The sequence below is a fragment of the Asterias rubens genome, chromosome 4 (genome assembly GCF_902459465.1).
Source record: "Asterias rubens chromosome 4, eAstRub1.3, whole genome shotgun sequence".
In the NCBI taxonomy this organism is placed as follows: Eukaryota; Metazoa; Echinodermata; class Asteroidea; order Forcipulatida; family Asteriidae; genus Asterias; species Asterias rubens.
The window spans coordinates 15,971,974-15,994,272 of NC_047065.1; the positions used below are offsets into that span (position 1 = coordinate 15,971,974).

The 22,299-nt window shown below is 39.2% G+C and overlaps 1 protein-coding gene across 1 annotated transcript; it reads left to right on the forward strand.

Annotated features, from left to right (window-relative positions):
- The first annotated feature begins 202 nt into the window (after positions 1–202).
- Positions 203–20,840, forward strand: LOC117289566 (gamma-tubulin complex component 2-like). Its single transcript, XM_033770723.1, has 20 exons — positions 203–298; positions 3,322–3,419; positions 4,350–4,517; positions 6,086–6,248; positions 6,937–7,039; positions 7,314–7,480; positions 8,299–8,526; positions 9,699–9,898; positions 10,953–11,067; positions 11,869–12,043; positions 14,145–14,295; positions 14,775–14,954; positions 15,614–15,687; positions 16,108–16,214; positions 16,927–16,997; positions 17,638–17,812; positions 18,557–18,700; positions 19,019–19,135; positions 19,753–20,002; positions 20,627–20,840. The coding sequence occupies exons 2-20, from the start codon at positions 3,367–3,369 to the stop codon at positions 20,719–20,721; spliced, it is 2,736 nt and encodes a 911-aa protein (XP_033626614.1). The 5' UTR covers positions 203–298; positions 3,322–3,366; the 3' UTR covers positions 20,722–20,840.
- The last annotated feature ends 1,459 nt before the right edge of the window (positions 20,841–22,299 follow it).

Consider the following 22,299-nt stretch of genomic DNA (forward strand, 5'->3'; position numbering starts at 1 on the left):
TTCTCAAAATAAACATACACATTTGAAAACATATTTAAAATAATTAGTCTACATTTAACCCTCGTAAAATAATTTTGTTGTACAAAAATATTATTTTAAGACCTTAAATTGCTTGATAAATTTAAAATAAGGATATTTTTTGTCTTTATACAATTTATAAATATCGAAAGAGTACTGTTTACACGCATGCGTACCTTTTTTTTCTGGACAGATCATATAAAAAATAGGGCGCGCTCTTTCGACTGCTGCCTGGACACAACAGAAACATAACTTGCTGTAAATTACACTACACCATCAGGTTAGTGGATCAGCTTTGCTTTCGATAAATATTGAACAATAACACAACATACGGCCATCATTAAAATTAATCAAGGGAAAATATGACATTTGATTGAGCCACAAACAAAAGTGCATTTGTTATTGAATAGCTGTTAAAATTATGCTAACTTCCTAAGGCTTAAGCGTCTAACTAGTATAAATGGACTAGTGTAGTTTCGTACTAGAGTAGGCCTACAGTAAGTAAGCATGGCAAGCCATACTGTCCCGACAGGAAACCAACCAGGCAACAGGTTTTTTTTACTATTTAGTATTACATACATGTAGTATACTAAAGATTTTAGTATATCGTAGGAGGTCCTGTTTTCGAGGTGTCCCTAAAATCGTGGCAAATCTTTTACCTCTCTGTGTGCGATGTAAACAGTCCCTACCCTAGATAAAAATTGTGTGGTTTTATTTGCTAAGCAAAGAGTCTCCTCTCCCTTGACCAAAACTTAGAAACACGTAAGGCTCCACTGGTTATTTGCACTTGTAATTATGCAAAAAGTTTGGTATTTTAGGCATTATAAAAATATTTGCCCACCGAAAAAGTTTCATCAAACACTATTTCAATTCACAATTCACGATGATCAAATCATGTGACTGAATATATTGCTGAGCATTCTGGAAAAAAAATACAGAGGCTTAAAAGATTCGGGTACTTTTTCAAAATGTCAACAGATTTACATTAAACTTACAGGGTTTGAAGATAATGATAGTGGAAAGCTTCGCTTCAAATATTACTTACTAAGGTGGTGTAGTTTTTGAGAAATGAGTAAAACAAGTCACAAAATAATTTTGGTCTCATGAGACCAAAATTATTTTAGCATGTAAAATCCTCTTAACCAGTTGTGATATTATACCAAAGTCCAAAACCATAGCATATAACTGGTTAATACGTTTTTACATGCTAAAACTGATACAAACATTTTTACTTTTACTCATTTCTCAAAAACTACAGCACCTCAGTAAGTAAAATTTCAAGGGAAGCTTTCTACTGTCATAGTCGTCAAACTGTGTAAGATTAATGTAACTCTGTGAACATTGTGCTTTTTGTTAGGAAAAATTTCATAACTTTAAAGAAGCCATGTGCCTTATATCATTTTCTAATATTTTTGATGATTTTTATTTTTTAACAATCATACCAATACTATTATTAATATTAAAATATAAACATCAGCTTGTTGATTCAATTATCACTGTTTATTTATATGCTTTATTATATTAAGAAGAAAAAAAAATTAAATCAGATTTGAAAGCCAGTAATTATTCACACTTTTTATTATTTTTTAATTTTTTAAAATTTTTTGCAAGTTAATACCATGGTAGTTTTTAAAATTTAATAAAAAAATATTTTGAATAAAATGAAGACAACTGCTGGCTATAGAGTCATAGACAGAGTCTCAAAGAACACTTGTAGTCACTGCAGATGTTTCTTCCATGCATGTATGGCTTCACCGGGAAACCATACTTTCTTGTTTGCCGTGAAAACAGGAAAAACTAAAAACAAATGGGGCCAGTTGAAGTCATCGAAGATCGGTGTGTGGTGTGAACATTTCAATGTCCATCAAGTTTTAATATATGTTTGCATACTTCATATTAACAAATGAAGATAATTAGGGCATCGGTTGATATATGGCATCATTATTTTTTCCCAATTCAAAGAAAAAGGCATAATACCGTGAAAACTGGTAAGAGGAGGATGTGATGATGTATATATTTTTTTTACAAGTACACAAAAACACAAGCAACAATGAACAAATTCACAATGTTGAATTACACTAACTAAATAACAACCTAACAGCTGTTACAATACAACACAATAATCATTTGTTGGTGGCTCGTGTTGTTTGGTTGTGCTTAATTTCTTTTGGGGGGCTCAAGTAAGTAGCTTTATTATTTATTCATAAATACCTCAGACAGTTTTGCTATTCCTATTGGTGGAGAGCACGTCATGTGGGTGTGTATAAATAAACCTTTGTTTATGACCGGTAAAAAGTGTTAATTCATGGGCGTGACATGTGAGCTTGCACCTGTTCTTATAAGACAGTTTCTTCATTCCTATTGTTCGAGAGTATTGGCTTAAACAGTTGTGCCACATCACGCGATACGCGCGACGCGCTCAGCATTCCCTTATAAGGAGTTGTTTACCCGAGGGCGGCGGAGGGCCATACCATTTCATAGCTGGAGGGATGTTGTGTTGAAAGAAATCATTGAACAATTATAATTTTTGCATTTATTTTACTTTTTGACCAAAAGTGTTGATGTTTTTTGACCGAAGAGGTATTTATGAATGGGAATCAAAGTGTGTTGAATCGGTGTGTGTTGAACTAGTGGTTTAAACCCGCTGAGGCCTGGTTCTTGATAATTTACCTCGACTTCGTCTAGGTAAAATTATCAAGAACCAAGCCTGGTTGGGATTAAATCACTAGTTGAAAACCTCTTCACCACACATTGATTCCTTTAGTTGAATAAATCATTCAAATTCAAGGGGCTCTATCCTCCTCAAGTGTGAATGGGATTAGTTGCGATAACGTAACCCTCCTCCGGAAGGCCGGGCAGCCGTCGGGAGGAGGGTTACGTTATCGCAACTAGAATGGAATATGAGGTAAAAGATTAAAGAACTAGTTAACAATAATTTATAAATAATGTTGTTTATTTTTTAATTAAAGCTCTGCTCTGGCGAGGGTCAAAGACCTAAACTTGGGTCTTCAACCCTCGCCAGGTTCTAGAAATCTGGACCTGATATCTGGCCTTATTCATGGAATCACGAGCCTTGAACAGATGTACAGGCAAAGCCAGTGATATGTCTTTTTTTGACCACACTGTGAGGGCGCTGTTTAGGCTTGCGTTGTGCAACATATGCGCGGGTAGTTGCGATAACATAAGCCATCCTCTGGGAGGAGGGTTTACGTTATCGCAACTATAACTAATGCAAAAAATGCAAAGCATGCAAAGGGTTTGTTAATAAAACCTTTGATTTTGTTTTTGTCAATCTCTGTCAAGGTGCAACCTTTCATTGTCAGATGATTCTATAAAAAGGACTTCAACATGAGTGAGTTCCGTGTGCATCACCAAGTCAGTGAACTCATCAAGATTCTGGGGTATGGTTTTTGCCATTGTTTTTACACTGCATTTATAAGAAGGACATCCCTTTTTACACTACTCTATTCCTCAGGGGCAACCCCGGGGGCTAAATGACGAGCCCTTTCATACTCGGATCACTTTACCCCGGATCTACCCCGGTAAATGTCGTGGCAGACCGTTAAGAGCACTGCCACTGACCTCATACTCTGTCCTGTTAAGGGGAGTGTGGGTTCGGGAGTCGTGATACTTCGGGAGTCGTGATACTTGTGTCCTTTTAAGCAAAACACTTAACCACTGCTTCGTCCTTCGGATAGAACGTAAAGCTGTAGGGTCTGTGTGTTGTTATAAACAGATATCAACGCACGTAAAAGACCCCAGTACACACTTATCTTATCGCAAAGAGAAGGGGTTCGCCCCGATGTGTCTCGCAGTGCGACTATCTTCAATCATGAAGGCTGCACTAGATAGGAAGAAGAATAGCCACCCCTGTTCTGGAGTAGAGGTATTTATACATATAAGCGGTAAACGCCTTGAAACCTGCAACCGGAACCCATGGATTAGGAACCTAGATGAGGACAGGGTGAAAGTGTGACGGGGCAACGAAGGGGAAAACAATTTCCGGGGCCTTCCCCTAGGGATAAAAGATGTAGTACGAAAAGGGCGTATATTTGTAACACTTATTCATTGTAAGATAAAACCCTGTTACCTTTGTTTGTTATTCTTAGAAAACAGAAACAAAGTGTGCCTGTGGAGGGGGAAATTTAAAGCCCCTGATTCTGGACTGTTCCATATCGAGAGATAGAGCTGAGCATTCTGTATTTTCTTTCTTTTTACAGTAGTGGTTATTATATGGGTCATTCAAATTTACTTTGCATTTCATTATTGTTTATGACTCGAGTATAAAAACACTAAACCATCTTTTTGTTTTTACTTTCCACCCAATGTAGTCTGCATGGTGTGGATGGCCCCGAGCTGTATGTAGACCTACTGGTGAAGAACCGCACACCGTATGTGACCACCCAGGTGTCCGCACATAGCGCTAAGCGCAAGATTGCTGAGTTCTCTCAGACCCCAGTGGATTTTCTCCAGAAATATGATGAGCTGAAGTCAAAAAAGTGAGTTACCGAAATGTGCGAAATATCTAGCGTACAGTTTTGTTTGGAGGATAAGCACCTTTTTATTGTTGGCAAAGTTGGCTAGCAAGGAAAAGGACTCAGGCCTGGAAATACGGCACCCACTGCTATTATAAAAATAATAATAATATCGAAGTCTTATATAGCGCACATATCTACCTAACAAGGTACTCAAAGCGCTGAGTATATACAAACCTTCAGAAAGATAGGTAAAAATTGCAGTGATGAATTCTGAGACCCAATTATTATATCTTTGTGTTGCCCTGTGCTCGGGTTGTGGTGCCCTTAGCAAAGTTCCGATACAAAGTTACATTTTCCTCATAGAAGTGTCCCTTGCTAGAGGAAAAATTGCTGTGCCCCTTCAAGATTACATTTTAGGGCCCGATGAACTGTCTGAGGATAAGTTAATAAGCTGCTAGGGGGGAACTTTTTATTAAAGATTCTATGTCAGATTTTTTGCCCCAAACATTAAAAAATAGATTTTTTTGAGTGAATGGTATTTCAAAGAGTATCACCCGCTCTAATGAAAAAAAGTTTACTTTTTACTTTTAATGGTCAGGAACTATGACAAAAAATTAAATCGTTTCTTATAAAACACATAAGAATTGTTCACGTCGTGATGTATTGTCGGGATCCCGACAAAAACTAATTTTGAGCACTTTATTTCACTGCTACTAATAATTGGCAGACTTTTTTCGAGCAATGGCTCAAATAAAAGCTTGTAACTTTCTCGACCCCCCATCAAATTCCTATTGAATTTTAAATCAAAATTTGGTCAAATCTGCAAAAAATCTGACATAGCATCATTAATTTGATCAAATACAAATCCTCCCCCAAACTAGTACTCTTGGTTGACGCGTGGGATTGTAGATGATAAATAAACACACAGTTCAAAGGGACTTTTCATTAATTTGATCAAATACAATTCCTCCCCAAAATGAGTACTCTTGGTGGACGCGTGGGATTGTAGATGATAAATAAACACACAGTTCAAAGGGGCTGCCATACTGGAAACAAAAAATCATTTTGTTCACTATTCCTGGGAATACAGATCATGGTGTGACCTGTCACATTAGATTCATGTAAACTAGTACTAAACTTTTAATAAGCTGAGTGTAGCCAAGTGTGGCCAAAACCAAAATTCTCACACCCTTAAATTGTCAGAGTTTAGTAAGTTGATTCAACAGAACTATTATAAGCTAACCTTTACTGACATGAGAGGTGGCACTAAAAGGTTATCTGGTTCCAATGGACCGTTCCGGCTTTCTACTAAGCTCCGCCCACCGCGCACGTGAGCAAGACACGTGCACGAGCACTCCCAATGACATTCTGCACGATTCTGCCGCGCGTGCCAAATATACGCGCACGCATGACCGAGTTTGTCCGACCACAATCATCGCTGTGATTGGTCAAATGGGTGAACGCGCACAGTTTGATTGACAGGCCGGATCGGTTCATTGTCTCAGTGGTTTTTTTCCCCGACCATATTTAGAAGGATTTTGATGTGTGATTGTTCTCAAGTCAAACGTTGAGTATGCTTTTACCAACAGTGTCAGAGACTTGGATGCCTTTGTCTACCTGTTGTCCAAGTTATCTGAGGACAAAGACACAGTAGACATACTACAACAGAATGCCCAGGCTATGCAGATGGCAATGGACAAGGCTGTTCTGCCGGCGTCTGGCTCCAAAATGTCTGAACAAGAAGTTTCAGAGGTAACGCTTTCTTTATTTGTAGGATGAAAACTTTTTCACCTATTTTTGTTTGTTCATTCCTTTGGAAGTTTTACTCTGAATCTATTGATTGAACATTTCATGCCTGTGTTAGTTTTTTAGAGAGTTGCGTTCGTAGTAAGCATAATCTGATGACTTCTCCCTATATTTTTAGAACAACTTCCTAAAAAGTCATACAAGAGAATTAAGTCAAAAACCACAATTTTATTAGGGTTGGACTTAACCCTGCAACCTCCAGATAAACATGCAGGCACTCTACCAACTTATAACCTGATGTTGTTAGTCTCCCTACTTTGTCAATATCTTTGTTTGAGGGGTCCCACTACTTTTAACTACTGTATACATGTAGCAACCTGTAACTACCATTTAGCCAGAGATATCGCCCACGTTTAAGATACAACCTAGGTAGTGACAGCAGAGGCATCACCATAAGGGGTCGTGAATTTTTGTTGCAAATTTTGAGCAATACACCATACGAGAGATCGCCAACATGGGGCTATGTTCAATCAGATCTTGCAGGCTCTAGTCAATTTTTCTTTGTCCAACCCCAAAACTACCTAACAAGTTACATATCCTTACTGTTCATTAATGCTGATGCTGTAGTAAGCTTCTAATTTAGTTATGAAAAAAAACCAAAAAAAACGTGAAAGCTTGTTTTATTTCTTTGTAGCTTCGGAACCAGCTTTTAACTTTAGCGAGCAGTGGAGCTACCACCAGTCAAGCATCTGAAGTCTTCAAGAAAATGATGAGGGAAAAACAATCCAGGAAAAATTGTAAGCAACATTAGCATGTGGTAAAGATATCACTATTTTGTTTTTCACACAATCATACTGTCAGTAACGCTTCTCAGATTGTGTATTCCTTTTATGGATTATTCTTCCTGCAGGGACATGCTCTGGCGATATTTCAAAAACGTTAAATTGTTAAATTTGTATACATGTACATTCATATAGGATTAAAAATCAAAGGTATACTAATTTGCCTCATCTGTGTTTTTTAAGGCTAAAAAAGAAACCAATGCTTCAAGTTTTGCATTTCCATTTTCAGTGTCTCTCAAGTTGCCGGAGCTGTCTGCCTGGGTGTTTGAGAGGCCAAACCTATCGGGAGACTTTGTGACGAGTCCTGGAGCCTCGGAGCCTGGTGTGGCCCTCGGGACTCTACCTCTAGGAGTGCAGGAAATGGCCATTGTTCAGGATCTCCTCATGGTCATGACGGTGAGTTGATGGACTTGTAATTCATTGTGATGTATAGGATTGACTTCATTTATAGCGCTCAGGTCCATCATTTAAGAAACTGCAACCTGTAGGCTGGCTGGCCGAAGGCTACAGAGAACCCCGCCTCAAGTTTTTGCTGGTCACTGTGTCAGCCACTCGGAGATTGTCGCTTGCCTAACCCTCCTGTGGGGAGCCCGCACAAGGCGAGGCTTCTTGTGGGAGAAGATGTCTTTCCTTCGGAGACACCCTGAAACAAGACATCGGCTTGGCCAGTGCTGAGGGACTAGGCTCCTGCGTGTTGGGTTGAAACATCTGGACAAATATCACTAGGATGGCTTGGCGCTTGACTTGAAGATTATGAGGTCCCTCACTTAGTGATGCTCATGGCACTCCAACATTATTCCCCCGGTCACTGAGCCATTTAATTCATTCCTTAAACCATCTCAACTCCCTGGGCAGTATACAGCCTGTGCTACCAAATATGTAGCGCACTAAACTAAATCGATCACAAGAACCATCTCTGCCCTCACAGGTATCCACTTAAACCCCTGGGTGAAGAGAAGCAATTATATTAAAGTATCTTGCTTAAGTGTCATGAACGGGATTCAAAGCCACACTCCGGTGACTGGGTTGGTTTTTAAAAAGTTTAAGATTTTGTATTAATTCCAGGACAGTTCCATCTTTGGTGTTTCACTACTTAAGAGAAATTCACACTTGGTGCTACCACAAACCTCACCTAATTATATTCCCACCATGCAAAGTTTCAAACCCTACTCTGTCAAATTTTAAATTAATTTCTTATATTGTTTCTGTTTTAGGGGACAGAGGGAAAGTATATTCTGCTTCGCCCACCCACTGACCAATCGTCAGGCCGCACATTCATCATCGACCAATCGCTGGACATCTCTTTGCGGGAAGTAGCCAATCGCATTTTACCTGTATGTACTATGTACTCTTCTGTGGTACGATTCATTGAGGACAAATCTTCATTTGAGTACGGCGTGGTGAACCATGCCTTGTGTGGAGCTATGAAGACCCTTATAAAGGTAAGTTCTGTCTTAATGGCACTGGACACTTTTGGTAATTACTCAAAAAAATAATTAGCATAACAAACTTACTTGGAGAGCTGTTGATAGTATACAACATTTTTGTGAGAAACAAATCCCTCAAGAGAGAAAGTAATTTACCCTTCAAATAATAAAAGACTTAAGGCCTAGAGCATCTTTTAGGCTTCTGAAAGCACACAAAGTTGTGCAAACAGGGTTTTTTCTCAATATTCTCTTGCAACTTTGGTGATTAATTGAGTCCAAATTGTCATAGATTTGTTATTTTATGCATATATGCTGAATACACCAAGTGAAAATACTGGTCTTTGACAATTACCGAAGCTGTGCCTTAAGGGATGATAAGCATTTGTTAATCACTCTCAATCACTCAGAACTTGACTTTTGAGAATCATTTCACTTCAAAGTAATGTATTTATTTTCCCTCTAGTAAGGGTCACTTCTATGTGAAAAATATAAATTTGTACTGAAACCTTGCAAAGGGCACCACAGCAAAAGCACAGTGCACCGCTGCAATTGCTGTGGGTGCCCTGGTTAATAATTTGAGGCTTGTTATCATTTTTCATTAATCCCTGTCACAAGTGTAACAATATATATTTGGTTTGCGGTAACACCATGTGTGTATCTACTTGCCAGGTAGAGTTGTTCTTAGGGAACTGTCTTGCTTTATTCTACTGCCGCCGAGTAGATAATGGGCGGTTCGGGAGACTTCTCAGTTCTGAAAAGAACTGTCCTGCGTTTTAACTATTACCAGGGCGGATGGTATAGAAAATAGACTGGACTGCTACTTTGGCTTACAGCCTCCTGCAGTGACTAGAGCAAGCTAGTCGAACTGTTGAGACCTATTCAGAACTGACTCCGCGGCAGTACAGTTAATTACGATCCTATAAGCCAAAGACGCAGTCCAGTCTATTTTCTATACCATCCGCCCTGGTAATAGTTAAAAAGCAGGACAGTTCTTTTCAGAACTGAGAAGTCTCCCGAACCTCCGATTATCTACTCCGCGGCAGTAGAATAAAGCAAGACAGTTCACTAAGAACAACTCTACCTGGCAAGTAGATACACACATGGTGTTACCGCAAACCAAATATATATTGATACCTCACCATGCAATGCCTCAAATCCTATAAGTGTAACAATGTTCTTCATTGTAGGAGTACTACATTCTCACAGCACAGCTTGAGCACCAGTTCCGACAGGGCCAACTCCCGCTGCAGAGATTCTGGTTCTACATCCAGCCCTGCAAGCAGACTATGGAGATCCTCTCCTCGATAGCACTATCCATAGACCGAGGGGCATCAACAGGGGGCGCTGTTCTCAGCTTACTGCATGAGAGGACGGTCACCATGATCGGGTAAGAGAATTTCTGTCCATGCTCGGTATCAAACTAGGGAGGAGATGTCCAGCGTCAAGTTTGCGCAATGATCATTTGTCGACTGGCGGTTGATATCATCTGGTAGTCATGCTCAAAAACATTGTGTTGAGTACCAGGCCCCGATTTCATAGAGCTGCTTAAGCAGAAAAAGTAGCTCTAAGCATAACAAAATCATGCTTACCAGAATAAGGTTACCAGGCAAAATACCATGTGACGTGCACCATTTCTGACTTGTATCCTGCTATTGAAATATCTTACCATACTCTCGCTATACTTGTTGTTGGTCATGTGAATCCATTTGTATTTTTGTTTGTCTGGACATGCCTACCACAAGCTTTGGCTTTTCTGGTTATGCTGCCATTTCCGACTAACCTCAATACTGTTCATTTATATTTAATGGTATGTTGGAATGGAAATAAATGTCTTGAAAATGAATTGAATTGAAATTTAATTTAATTTTAAGCAAAATTGTCTGGTTAAAGACACTGGACACTATTGGTAATTGTCAAAGACCAGTCTTCTCACTTGGTGTATCTCAACATACATGTATGCATAACATAACAAACCTGTGAAAAGTTACGCTCAATTGGTCATTGAAGTTGCGAGGTAACTCATGAAAGAAATAACACACTTGTCACACGAAGTTGTGTGCTTTCAGATGCTTGATTTTGAGACCTCCAAATCTAATTCTGAGGTCTCAAAATCAAATTCGAGGAAAAATTGTTCTTTCTCGAAAACTACTTCACTTCAGAGGGCGCCGTTTCTCACAATGTTATATATACTATCAACCTCTCCCCATTTCTCGTCACCAAGTAAAGGTTTTATGCTAATAATTATTTTGAGTAATTACCAATAGTGTCCACTGCCTTTAAGCAGCTCTTATGAGATTGGGCCCAGGCAACATCTGCTGCCAGTTGATAAAGTTCTTGTGCAAATATATGGCCAATTGCTATGCTGTCCAAGATTCATTCTTACAATACGTACAGTCCTTTCTGTGCTGTGTCTAGACTGTCATTTTGTTTCTTTTGTATAGAGACACCAGGGCGCAGAACCTATGCCTGTTCCTCACTCAGTCAGCATGTGCACCCTACTTTGAAGTCTTAGAGAAGTGGATCTACAAGGGAATTATCAAAGACCCATACTGCGAGGTACGTATACTCCCACTATCTCTACCCCTTTAATAATAATAATAACTAACATTTATGAGGTTCACAGTATCTGAAGACCATTCAAAGGCACTGGTTGATAGCAAGTCCCTGTGGTGGTTGATCGAACGACAGATTGAAAAGATTGAAAAGATAAGGTTTCGTTTGAATGTTGTCAGATCAGGTGTAGAGGCAGGGTTGTAGGGTGTTATGGTAAGGAGCATTGAATTCAAGTTTTGGTGGTTAAGTCATTGGAGTGTTGGTTCGAATCCTGGTCATGACACTTGTTGAGCAAGATGCCCAAGAAAATGGGTGTACATGTACTGCGAGGGTAGCTCACAGCAGCTCAGGGCTGTATACTCCCCAGGGAGCTGAGAAAGATGAAAGTCATTTTATTGGCCCAATAACCAGGGCCCAATTTTATAGAGCTGCTGAGCACAAACATTAATTTGCTTAGCATGAAATTTCTTCCTTGATGAAAACAGGATTACCAACCAAATTTCCACGTGATTTTCAGGATAAGCAAACAACAGCTGAATACCAGTAACAAGCAATATGCAACAAATGGAAATTTGGTTGGTAATTCTGTTTTTATCCAGGAAGAAATTTCATGCTAAGCAAATTGCTGTGCTTAGCAGCTCTATGAAATTGGGTTCAGGGCAGTAATGTAAAGTCCATTGGGACATTATTGTGAAATGCACTTTGTAAGAACTATAGTTGTCATTATTCTAATTGTTGAATCCTTAGCAGCTAGTACTGCAACGATTTAACAAAACTTATATTTTTATTTTTTATCTTTCCCAGTTCATGATAGAGGAGCACGAAGCATACCGCAAGGAGAAACTACAGCAGGAATACAACGATGCCTACTGGGAGCAGCACTACACCGTCTGCCGAGACAGGATACCGGTCTTCCTGGAGAATGTCGCCGACAAAATACTACGGACGGGGAAATACCTCAACGTCATCAGGGAGTGTGGTGAGAACATCCTTATGTTTGTCTTTGTGTTTGTTTGTTTGTTTGTTTGTTTAGATGATATTCCTGTTAAGTGATCTCGTCACAGGGATATAAACACCTACAGCCAATCTCTCTCATACAAACATTGGTTTTGTGTCTTTGATTTTGAATGTCATTAATCAAGAAATTGTGATTCGTTAAACTAGATGACAATACTTATTCTGTTCATTGTGAAATCAGCAATTAGCTTGGTAGGATTCAAACCCACAACCTGTTGATTCGAGGGATGCAGTCTAACCACCAGACCTCCGCTACTCAAAAGAATTTAGTGTGGTGTTTGCCAATCTTTGACACTTATATTGGTCATTTTGTGTAGAACTTTACCCTGGTTACAATAACCAGGGATGAGACATTTTAGATTATAACACCCCTTACAAATATTCTGCCTTTTCATTGGTTTAGAGCGTGTCACATGATATGTCTTAGTTTTACAAGACAGCGGCCGTGTGACTATCACACCGTGTGATAGTCTGACGACTATCACACGGCGTGCAGTACCCAGACATCTTTTTATCCACCTCGAACGCAATCAGTTAAACATTAAAGTCACCTGGAAATAGAATTTTTTTTCTTTCAAACATAAGAGTATATGCTTATGAACAATAAAACAATTTTTTTAGTAATTGTTTGTCACGATTTATATGTTTAAAAAATACATAAAGTTGTTTGGGGGGCTGACTCCGCCTACCCCTTTTATGACGTCAATCGAGGCAGACTTTGCCTGCAATGCGTATAGTAAACACACGTGCAAAGTACATGTACGACCAAGTCGTGAGTTGGTACGTTATGCGTATAGTAAACACACGTGCAAAGTACATGTACGTCCAAGTCGTGAGTTGGTACGTTTCAAAAAGTGTTTTTCTGCATTCAGCAGCAATACACCTGGTCTGCATTGCCGGAAAAAAACCCCAAAAATCTTTTTTTGAAACGTACAAACTCACGACTTGGTCCGTACATGTGCTTTGCAATTGTGTTTACTCTACGCATTACAGGCAAAGTCTGCCTCGATTGACGTCACGAACAGCGCCCTCTCGGGTCGGGGTCTACTCTTAAATTTGTAAATAACATAAGAACTGATTTTTTAAAACCTTAGTTAACTGTTTATTCACATTCCACTCATCAAAACACATATATTAATGACAAAAGCTTTATTTTGACAATAAACCACTTCCAGGTGACTTTAAGTGTATGAAGATGATAAATAGTCTGTTGGGGTGTTATCAAAAAAATATTGACTGCTTTAACTCGGGCTATGGTTAAAACTCCGACCCCCTCGGTGATCCCCGGACCGTTCCATTTTCCCTACGCCTCGGGGATCACCTCGGGAGTCGTAGTTTTAACCATAGCACTCAAAGCAGTCAATATTTGTACACTATTATCTGGATCCACACTTTTTAAAGTTAGCCTAGTGAGGAAAATCAGTCGTAATTGTCTACTTATGTAGTACTTAGGATACTGTTCCTAAAAGCTCCTTAAAATTTATAACTCCAGTGGTAATCAAAAGTCAACAATATCAACAGCATCTCCCCCCCCCCCCAGGTCGAAATTCCAGTTGAACCTAGTTAAACTGGGTTTAACTGGAACTAGTTGAAACCAGTTGATAAACTAGTTAAACACAGTTAAAACCAGTTGGTTTAATATGGAAAATGGACAGAGACCAACTGGTTTATAATTTCAACCTAGTTGAACACAGTTAAACCTAGTCCAAACCAGTTGGTTAATATGGAAAATGGACGAGTTTGATCACTATCCAGTTAAACCAGTTGACCCCAGTTAACTAGGTTCAACTGGAATTTTGACCTGGGCCCTTCCAGACCTGTTCAGTCATACTGATATAAAGGTAAATAGTCTGCCCTTTTTCTTAATAGTTTTGAGGTGTTTGAGATTTCCATAACATGAATTGTTTTTGATGATTTTTTCTTCTGCCAAGGTCGTGATCCAAAGTGCCCTCTAGCTGAATATCTACTTCACACATTACTTTACACATAGAAAGAGATTTGAGGTGTTTGAGGTTTTCGTAGTGTGAATTATTTTTTGTGAATTGTTTTTTTCTTCTGCCAAGGTCGTGATCCCAAGTGTCCTCAGGCTGAAGAGATACTTTACACATTGAAGGAGCGTCAGTATGTAGATCATATTGAACATGCCTATCAGTACGCTAGCAAGGTATTACTGGATCACATCATGGAGGACAGAGACCTCATGCCAAGGCTCAGGTAAATGGAAATAATTGATATCTGGGCCAAATTTAATAAAGCTGCTCAAGCAGAAAATACTGCTTAAAGAATTCCTGGTTAGCAAATTATGAGCAGGATACCAGTCACAAATTGTACGTGTGACATGGTATTTTAGCTTATAATCTTATTCTGGTTGCTCATCCACATGCAAGACATCAAGTCCACTGAAGTCAACCAGGGCCCAATTTCATGGCTCTGCTTACCGCTGAGTTCTGCACTCGCGATCACAAACCTCCGATTTTCTGCGCTATGTGGGTAAGGGAAGAATGCCTAGCAGCGTGGAGTGTGCAAGTGCGAACAAGAACAAAACCACTGCTAACCTGTGCAATTCGCTTGTCGTTGTAAGCGTGAAATTACCTGCTTCTGTTAACCTGATTCTTTGCTTACGGTAAGCAGAGCCATGAAGTTGGACCGGGATCCATCTAAAGGGCTTCTTTTTTCTCTCTGAATCTGACTAGGTCCATCAAGAGATATTTCCTGCTAGAGCAAGGAGACTTCTTTGTCCATCTGATGGACATAACGACCGAGGAATTGAAGAAACAAGTGGATGAGATCATCCCAAGCCGGCTGGAATCACTCCTTGAGCTTGCTGTCCGTACCAGCCAGGCCAACTCTGACGCCTTCAAAGATGACTTGAGGTAAGATGAGGTTTCTGTGATTTACAAACATGTAGCTGTGATCAGTGCCAACTTTGGGGGTGGAACCACACAACTGCGGGGCTTGTGGTTAAAAATGTTGCTTGACCAAGCCCCCCCAGCCAGTTTTAATCTCTCCTGGAGCTTGCTGTTCGCACCAGCTAGGCCAACTCTCATGCCTTCAAGGATGACTTGAGGTAATGATAATCTGAAGGTTGTGTGTGATTTAGGACCATACTATGATGTACTGCCTCGTAAAATGCTGGAAGATCAGTAAAACTTGTATTGTTTAACTGTTGTTGTCATTGGCAGTTTGATTTTACTTTGATCCAATAAATCTGCATGCTGCTTCAATTTTGCTTCAAAATATTTTTTGTATTTTTTGGTATTTTCCCTTACACTGATGTGTATTGAACACTGTATACTCAGTACTTTTTTAACCTGTGAAAACGAAAACCAGTCACACCACTTGGATGGAATTTATGCAAATTACCTCTGCATTGCTAGACCACAAAACCATGGGTGCCTATTGCTTTTGCAGTGATGTCTTTTGGAAAGTTTCATCAGAAATTTGCATTGTCCTTCGCCTTGCTTCGGATTTCGATAATAGTTTAAGGTCTATTAATTGATATTATTTGTGCAATGTACATGTACCTTTGCAGGGTGGAGCTGCTTCCATATGATCTCATCACACAGCTCCTCAGAATTCTCTCCATTGAATCAAGAATTGAGAAATGTAAGTAGGTGTTTCTTTTTATCGAGAAATTAAGGGATACTGTATTATTATTATTATTATTATTATTATTATCAATACGGTCTGTAGGGTAGATGGCCTTAGCTTCGATCCAAACCAGACCGTTATCAGAGGCATAAACAAGCACAATCAATAACATATCCATTTATAGCAAACAGAAGAGCAGAGGATTAAGGGAGGGCTGGAAAAATATTATTAGAAATAAAATATTTTCTCGCTTTTTCCTGGATCCTTCCCTGAACCCTTTTCCCCTCTTTTTTCTGTAAAGGGATTGTATTTGTTTGTACTTGTTTTATGCCTCTGAAGAAGGTCCGGTTTGGATCGCAAGCTAAGGCCATCTACCCTACTCATTATTAGTAATATAATAGTATATACCAATTTTTTTCTTTCTTTTTTTCGCAGCTATCATTCAGGAGATTGACCCAACAGAGATCCACATCTCATGCTTGGAAGCTTTTTCCTTTGACTACGTTGTCAGGTGGCCGGAATCTCTCATTCTCAGCAGAAAGGTAGGATTCTGCTAGAGCTTTATAAGAGCAGTAAAACTATTGCTAAGCAAAAATTAACCCGTCACAAACAATGTGTGTAACATGGGACCGATTTCACAAAGCAGTAGGGCTAGTCGGAACTTAGGACTAGTCGTAGGAGATATTAAAAACTTAAGGCTAGTCCTAGACTAGTCTTAACTCTTTGTGAAATCCACCCCTGCAGCCGATTTCACAAACCTTATGCTACTGCGTAAGTCCACTTGTGGAATGTTTATGGCGCAGGTTGCTCCATAAACATTGCACAAGTGGACTTACCAAGTTGCGTAAAGTTTTGTGAAATCCACCCCTGTTTTTTTGGCTGGTAACCTCATTAATAAGGGAAAGCTCCATTAAAGAATTTCTGAGTTTGACCACAACAACTTACAAGCGCATCCAGTCACTCTTAACTCTTTCAGACATTGAACCTTTCAAGCACTTAGTTCAATAATCTGGTTCAGCGCGACTCCAAATCCGGTATTTTGCTGTCCATCAGGCGGAATTATGCATTCAAAAAAGCAATGTTTAGATTGCTTATATTGATATATAGATGATTTTAAAACTGTTTCCACACTTTTCACTTTAGCTAATGCTTAGTTATAAACAATTTTATTCATTTATTCTCCAAAAAGTGAATGAAGTCTAATCAATCAAAAGCATTTCAGTTGATCAATCTTTACATTTCCATCTGTTTTAGGCATTAACACGATACCAAATGCTGTTCAGACACTTGTTTTACTGCAAGCACGTCGAGAGAATACTATGCAAGTGAGTATTTATACACACTATATTTAGTTTCATTGTAAACATTCCCTTCCTTGCTTTTTCTGTAAAAGCTTTCTCTGGTTTGTAATAGTGTCTAAAATAATATTATGACATCGGTATTGTTGCAGAAACATAGATACTATGGTAACATGGGAAACATTGGAAAATGTAAATTCAGGACATGATTGTTCTGACCTTGTTGTTTGAGTTGTAGAAGGTCAAGTCTTGCTGCCATTTGTGTCCGCTAACTATGGGCAATTCGGTACGAGCCATTTCTGGCAGCTATGGTCCTTAAGGGGTTAAATAAATTGTACTTGGAGTGGATTTAGGGCCAAAGGTTATGGGTCAGTCCATGCCAACTCACCAAGGTTTTGCTAATTTCAGTTTTTATGAAGGCCTATTACCTTGATATCCAAATGGCCTGTGCTACTTTGATACTAGATTCGAGTTGATCTCAAAAATGTGAAGGAGTAGGATTCCAAAAAGTTTGTGTATCTTCATGCTACCCATAGTGGATTGTTTTTGAAAAACGGTAAGTAAAAAACAGTAAGTAAAATCTGAGACGCCGATTTGGCACAAAATGACCCTTATATCATTGTGAGAGACTACCGTACACAGATAACTGTCATTATCCCTCCCACAGTCTATGGGTCCTGAACAAGGCTGCTAAGAAGTACACACTACACTCGTCCAAGTGGTACGCAGCAGCCTTTGCGCTTCGGCAACGCATGCTCCATCTAGTGCAGAACCTCCAGTACTATATGATGTTTGAGGTGGTGGAGCCAAACTGGCAGGTCATGGAGACCAAGCTCAGACAGGTACCTGTTTACTGTATCTTTAAAGACACTGGACACTATTGGTAATTGTCAAAGACCGGTCTTCTCACTTGCTGTATCTGAACATATGCATAAAATATAAAACCTGTGAAAATTTGAGCTCAATCGGTCATCGAAGTTGCCAAATAATAAAATATAGAAAAAAAACACCCTTGTCACACAAAGTTGCTTGACTTCGAGACCTCAAATTCTAAATCTGAGGTTTTAAAATCAAATTCGATGAAAATTGCTTCTTTCTCGAAAACTACGTCACTTCATCAGAGGGAGCCGTTTCTCACAATGTTTTGTACCATCAACCCTCCCAAATCCTCGTAACCAAGTAGGTTTTTATGCTAATAATTATTTTGAGTAATTACCAATAGTGTCCACTGCCTTTAAGAAGGTTTTGTTTGTCTGTTTGTATGTACAGGTAATCGTCCCGTCATAATTACCTTGCATAATTTTGTGCCGTTTTTCTTTCTGGTTTTCTCTTTTGGCTTATGTTATTTACTTGCTTTTTGTACATGTATTTTGTTCATGCTCTTTCTGTATTTTATTCAAATTAATTCAATCAATCAAAATAACTCACATGATCAACTTTGTTGAGATTTTTTTTTTTTTTACACACTTGTTTTTGCCCCCAAAACAATTAAATGTTTAAGTACAGTTTTCATATAGTCTTTCTAAAATGGTGCACAATTTGTACTCCTATTAATTACTCTCTGTTTGTGGTTCTCTATCATCCAGATATCCAACATTGATGATGTGTTGGACATTCACACTGACTTCTTAGACAAATGTCTAAAAGACTGCATGCTGACCAACCCAGAGTTATTGAAGATCGTCAGTAAACTCATGCTCGTGTGTGTCACATTTGCCAATTGCATCCAGGTAAATTATACCATATAAAATCACTATAGCTTGTTTTTATCCTGGGGTTTAAAAGTTGCCTGTGGATTTTCTTACAGAACCCAAGAAAGTACTTAACATACTGTGTTTAATAGATGTTAAATTTGCATCGGGGATAAAGAATATAAATTTTTTGGTTTTTACCCATATACAACCGATCAGTATCAGGTTACAAATGAATATTATGTTCTTTAACCTCATAATTTGCAACTGGTTTATATTCTTTACCCTGATGCAAAACTCATTACTTTTATTTTTGCAAATAAATGCAAAAAATTTCCTTTTCTTCTCAATGTTCAGAGAATGACGGAGACGATGAACGTAGAGGGAGAGGCCAGCTTCCTGGTGGATACTACAGATCCTAAAGGCAAGGACAAGGATAAGACAGAGTCTAAGAAATGGAAAGCTGCTACCAAGGTACTGTACCATTGTACCACTTTATGTTGGGAAAAAGACTAATGGCTGAGCGGTCAAGCGCGCACACCGGACTTGAGCTCTGGTGTTTCTGGTCAGCAGAGTGCTAGTTCAAGTCTTGCTAATGACACTTTAGTCCTTAACCAAAGACACTTAAACATCATTGCTAGATGAAGAGAAGCAATTAGCCATAGTTACGTACGTTGTGTAATGCACATAAAATAACCCAGTGCACTTATCTCTAGAGAAGGTGTTCGCCCCAGCATTCCTGGCAGTGGCTGCCGAATGCGCCGCAGCACCTTGCAAAAACCTTATAATTTGCTCTGTGACTATGTCTCATACCGGTAGATCATAAAAACTTCAAAACCTCTTAAAGAGAGTCTCTCTTTGTGCAAGCGCCTTGAGCACCTTATTGGTTGATATGTATAAATAAGTTGTAGGAGGGTTGACATTCATTTCAAACTGGCAAAGTTCAGCTATCATTCAAAATCATAGTGGATGATATTGAAAGGTCAGACAGTATGATGGTTAAATAAAACACATTGATTAAGTGAGTTTTTAGCAAATGGCGTTCAAACCGTTGTCCATTCTGTCAACCTCTCTGTCTTTCCACAACTCAGGTCGCTTCAGAGCACGTGGACCAGTTAATCGGCAGCGAGGAGTTCGCCAGCACCATCGGCAACTTTGACAGTAACTTCTCCACTCTGCTGGTGAGCCTGCTGGACCAGCTGAGCCTGTTCAGCACGACGGACTGTGAACACAACATGACCAACATCATACACAGGCTGGACTTCAACGGGTTCTATACGGAGGGGTTGGAGAAACTCGCCGCTGAGCGACGGAGCCGAGAGCTGGAAGAGCAAGATCTAGGTGAGTTTACAAAAAACTCATTTCAGAAACTCTTTTTTTTTTAAATCTTAAAGACACTGGGCTTTAATTGTCAAAGATAAGTTTTTTCACATGGTGTTTCCCAATAATATATGCATAAAATAACAAATTTGTCTCAATTGGTCATCGGATTTGCAAGAGAATACTGAAAGAAAAAAAACAATTGTTGCATTACTTTTTGTGCTTTCAGATTAACAATAAAAGGCTTCAGCTCCAGAGATCTTTTTACTTGTAGCACGTCCGGTTGCTCTTAACTGTTTCAGACGTCAAACATTTCTTGCAATAACAAATCTGTGAGCATTTTGGCTCAATTGGTCAGCGGATTTGCAAGAGAATACTGTAAGAAAAAACACAATTGTTGCATTACTTTTTGTGCTTTCAGATTAACAATAAAAGGCTTCAGCTCCAGAGATCTTTGTACTTGTAGCACGTCCGGTTGCCAATAACTGTTTCAGACGTCAAACTTTTCTAGTACTAAATTCAAAATTTGGTTCAGCGCGACTGTGGAGCGCCTGTCTGAAACGGGTGTTTTTAACAAGTAATTTAACAAGCAATTGTTCTTAATGATGCGGACATACATAAATTTCATGTTTTCTGAACCATCAGGTGCCTCTGGAAGTTCTCTAACAAGTGTGTCAAGTCTGTCATCTAAAGGAAAGTCTGGCGCCTCTAGCTTGAGACCTGGCAGTAGGGATCCTTGATGGAGTGAAGTCTTGGTGATACTTAAAACTTCTATGCAACTTCAACCCTGAATAAGGCCGTGTCCGAAACGACGACTTCGGCTACAGCTACGTCTAGATCAGCGCGTCTACCAGTGTTGAAGAATAGGCAGACGCGCGCGATCTAGCCGTAGCTGTAGCCGAAGTCGTCGTTTCGGACACGGCCTGAGACTGACGAAAAGACTATATGTTCATGTAGGTCAGCCCTTTTACTCTAAACAATTTTCCTACTTTTTTCAAGGATGAAAATATAACATGCCTGCATTTATACAATTCTTGCAATGTTGAATGCTGCATGCTAAGTTCTTAAGATTTTGTCAACATCAGAGTCAGTACTTGTGTAAATGTGTAAATTATCCTATCAGAAGAAACTTCAAAGATGTAAAAAGTTATTATATTAGTAATTCACATTTTGCTTAATTTTGCTTTTGCTGGTTCAGTTAAGTGCCATTTTGCTCATATTTTATGCATTTCAAGTGAAAAATACCATTCTGTGCACAATAACGTAGTTTATATTTGCTATTTTCATTTTGCAATCGATCTTGCCCAAAGTTTCAGAAATATTTGCTAGAAGAGCACTGAAACTAGATCATTAAACTTGGGTCCAATTTTGTAGAGCTGCTTTAGCAGAAACTTTGCTTAACAATTCTGCTAAGCGAAAATGAGCAATGTTGTTTTTTAGTGTAATAACACTACTATGACATCTATAGCCCCTTTCACACGAGAGCAATTTAGTAAGGTTCCCTTGCTATTGTAGCATGGTTGTAAGATTTTACAAAATGCACTTCGTGTGAAAGGACAATATTTTTTGGAGTGTCCAGGGTCCATTGTCAAATCTTGTCCAACATTGCTACATTTTGTTGGAGGTCCGGACCTACGACAAAATCTTACACTAGCGGAAGTTTTGACCAAGGACGTGGGCTACATCATCGTGTGAAAGGAATCCTTGTTTATTGAACGACGTCCTAGGTGAAAATGCCCATACAGCGCATGCTATTGTGAGTGCTATCTTGTCCAACTAAGGTGATCAGGATTACCAATTCGTCATATCACTCTCATGTCGCACAAGGGTTGTTAGTTTTTAACGTTGCAGTGGGAAAGCTCACAAAATCAGTCACACACGGTGATAACAAATTAAAAATCCACGCTCGTAAATTTTGTAGCAAGGGACCCTGCTACGTTTTGGCCGTGTGAAAAGGGCTTATGTGGTTTTCATATCTATGCGCTATAGCCCACATATCATACAAACTAGAATATTATCCTTTACAACATTATCCCTGTCTACCGGGAATTCTTAGACCATTCCTGTATAACTTTCTCAACTCCCTGTGGAATATACAACCCCAAGCTGCTGACATTAGCTCTAAGGGGTTTATAAAACGCAGTACTATCTCGGCCCTCTCAGGTTCCCATTCATCCAACTGGGTGATGAGAAGCAATTATGGTTAAGTTCCTTGCTCAAGAACAAAAGTGTCATGACTTGGATTTGAACCCATACTCGGGTGTTTTAACAATCAGAACTTGGGTCCGATGCTCGACACGCCGAAAGAAGCAAGCCTG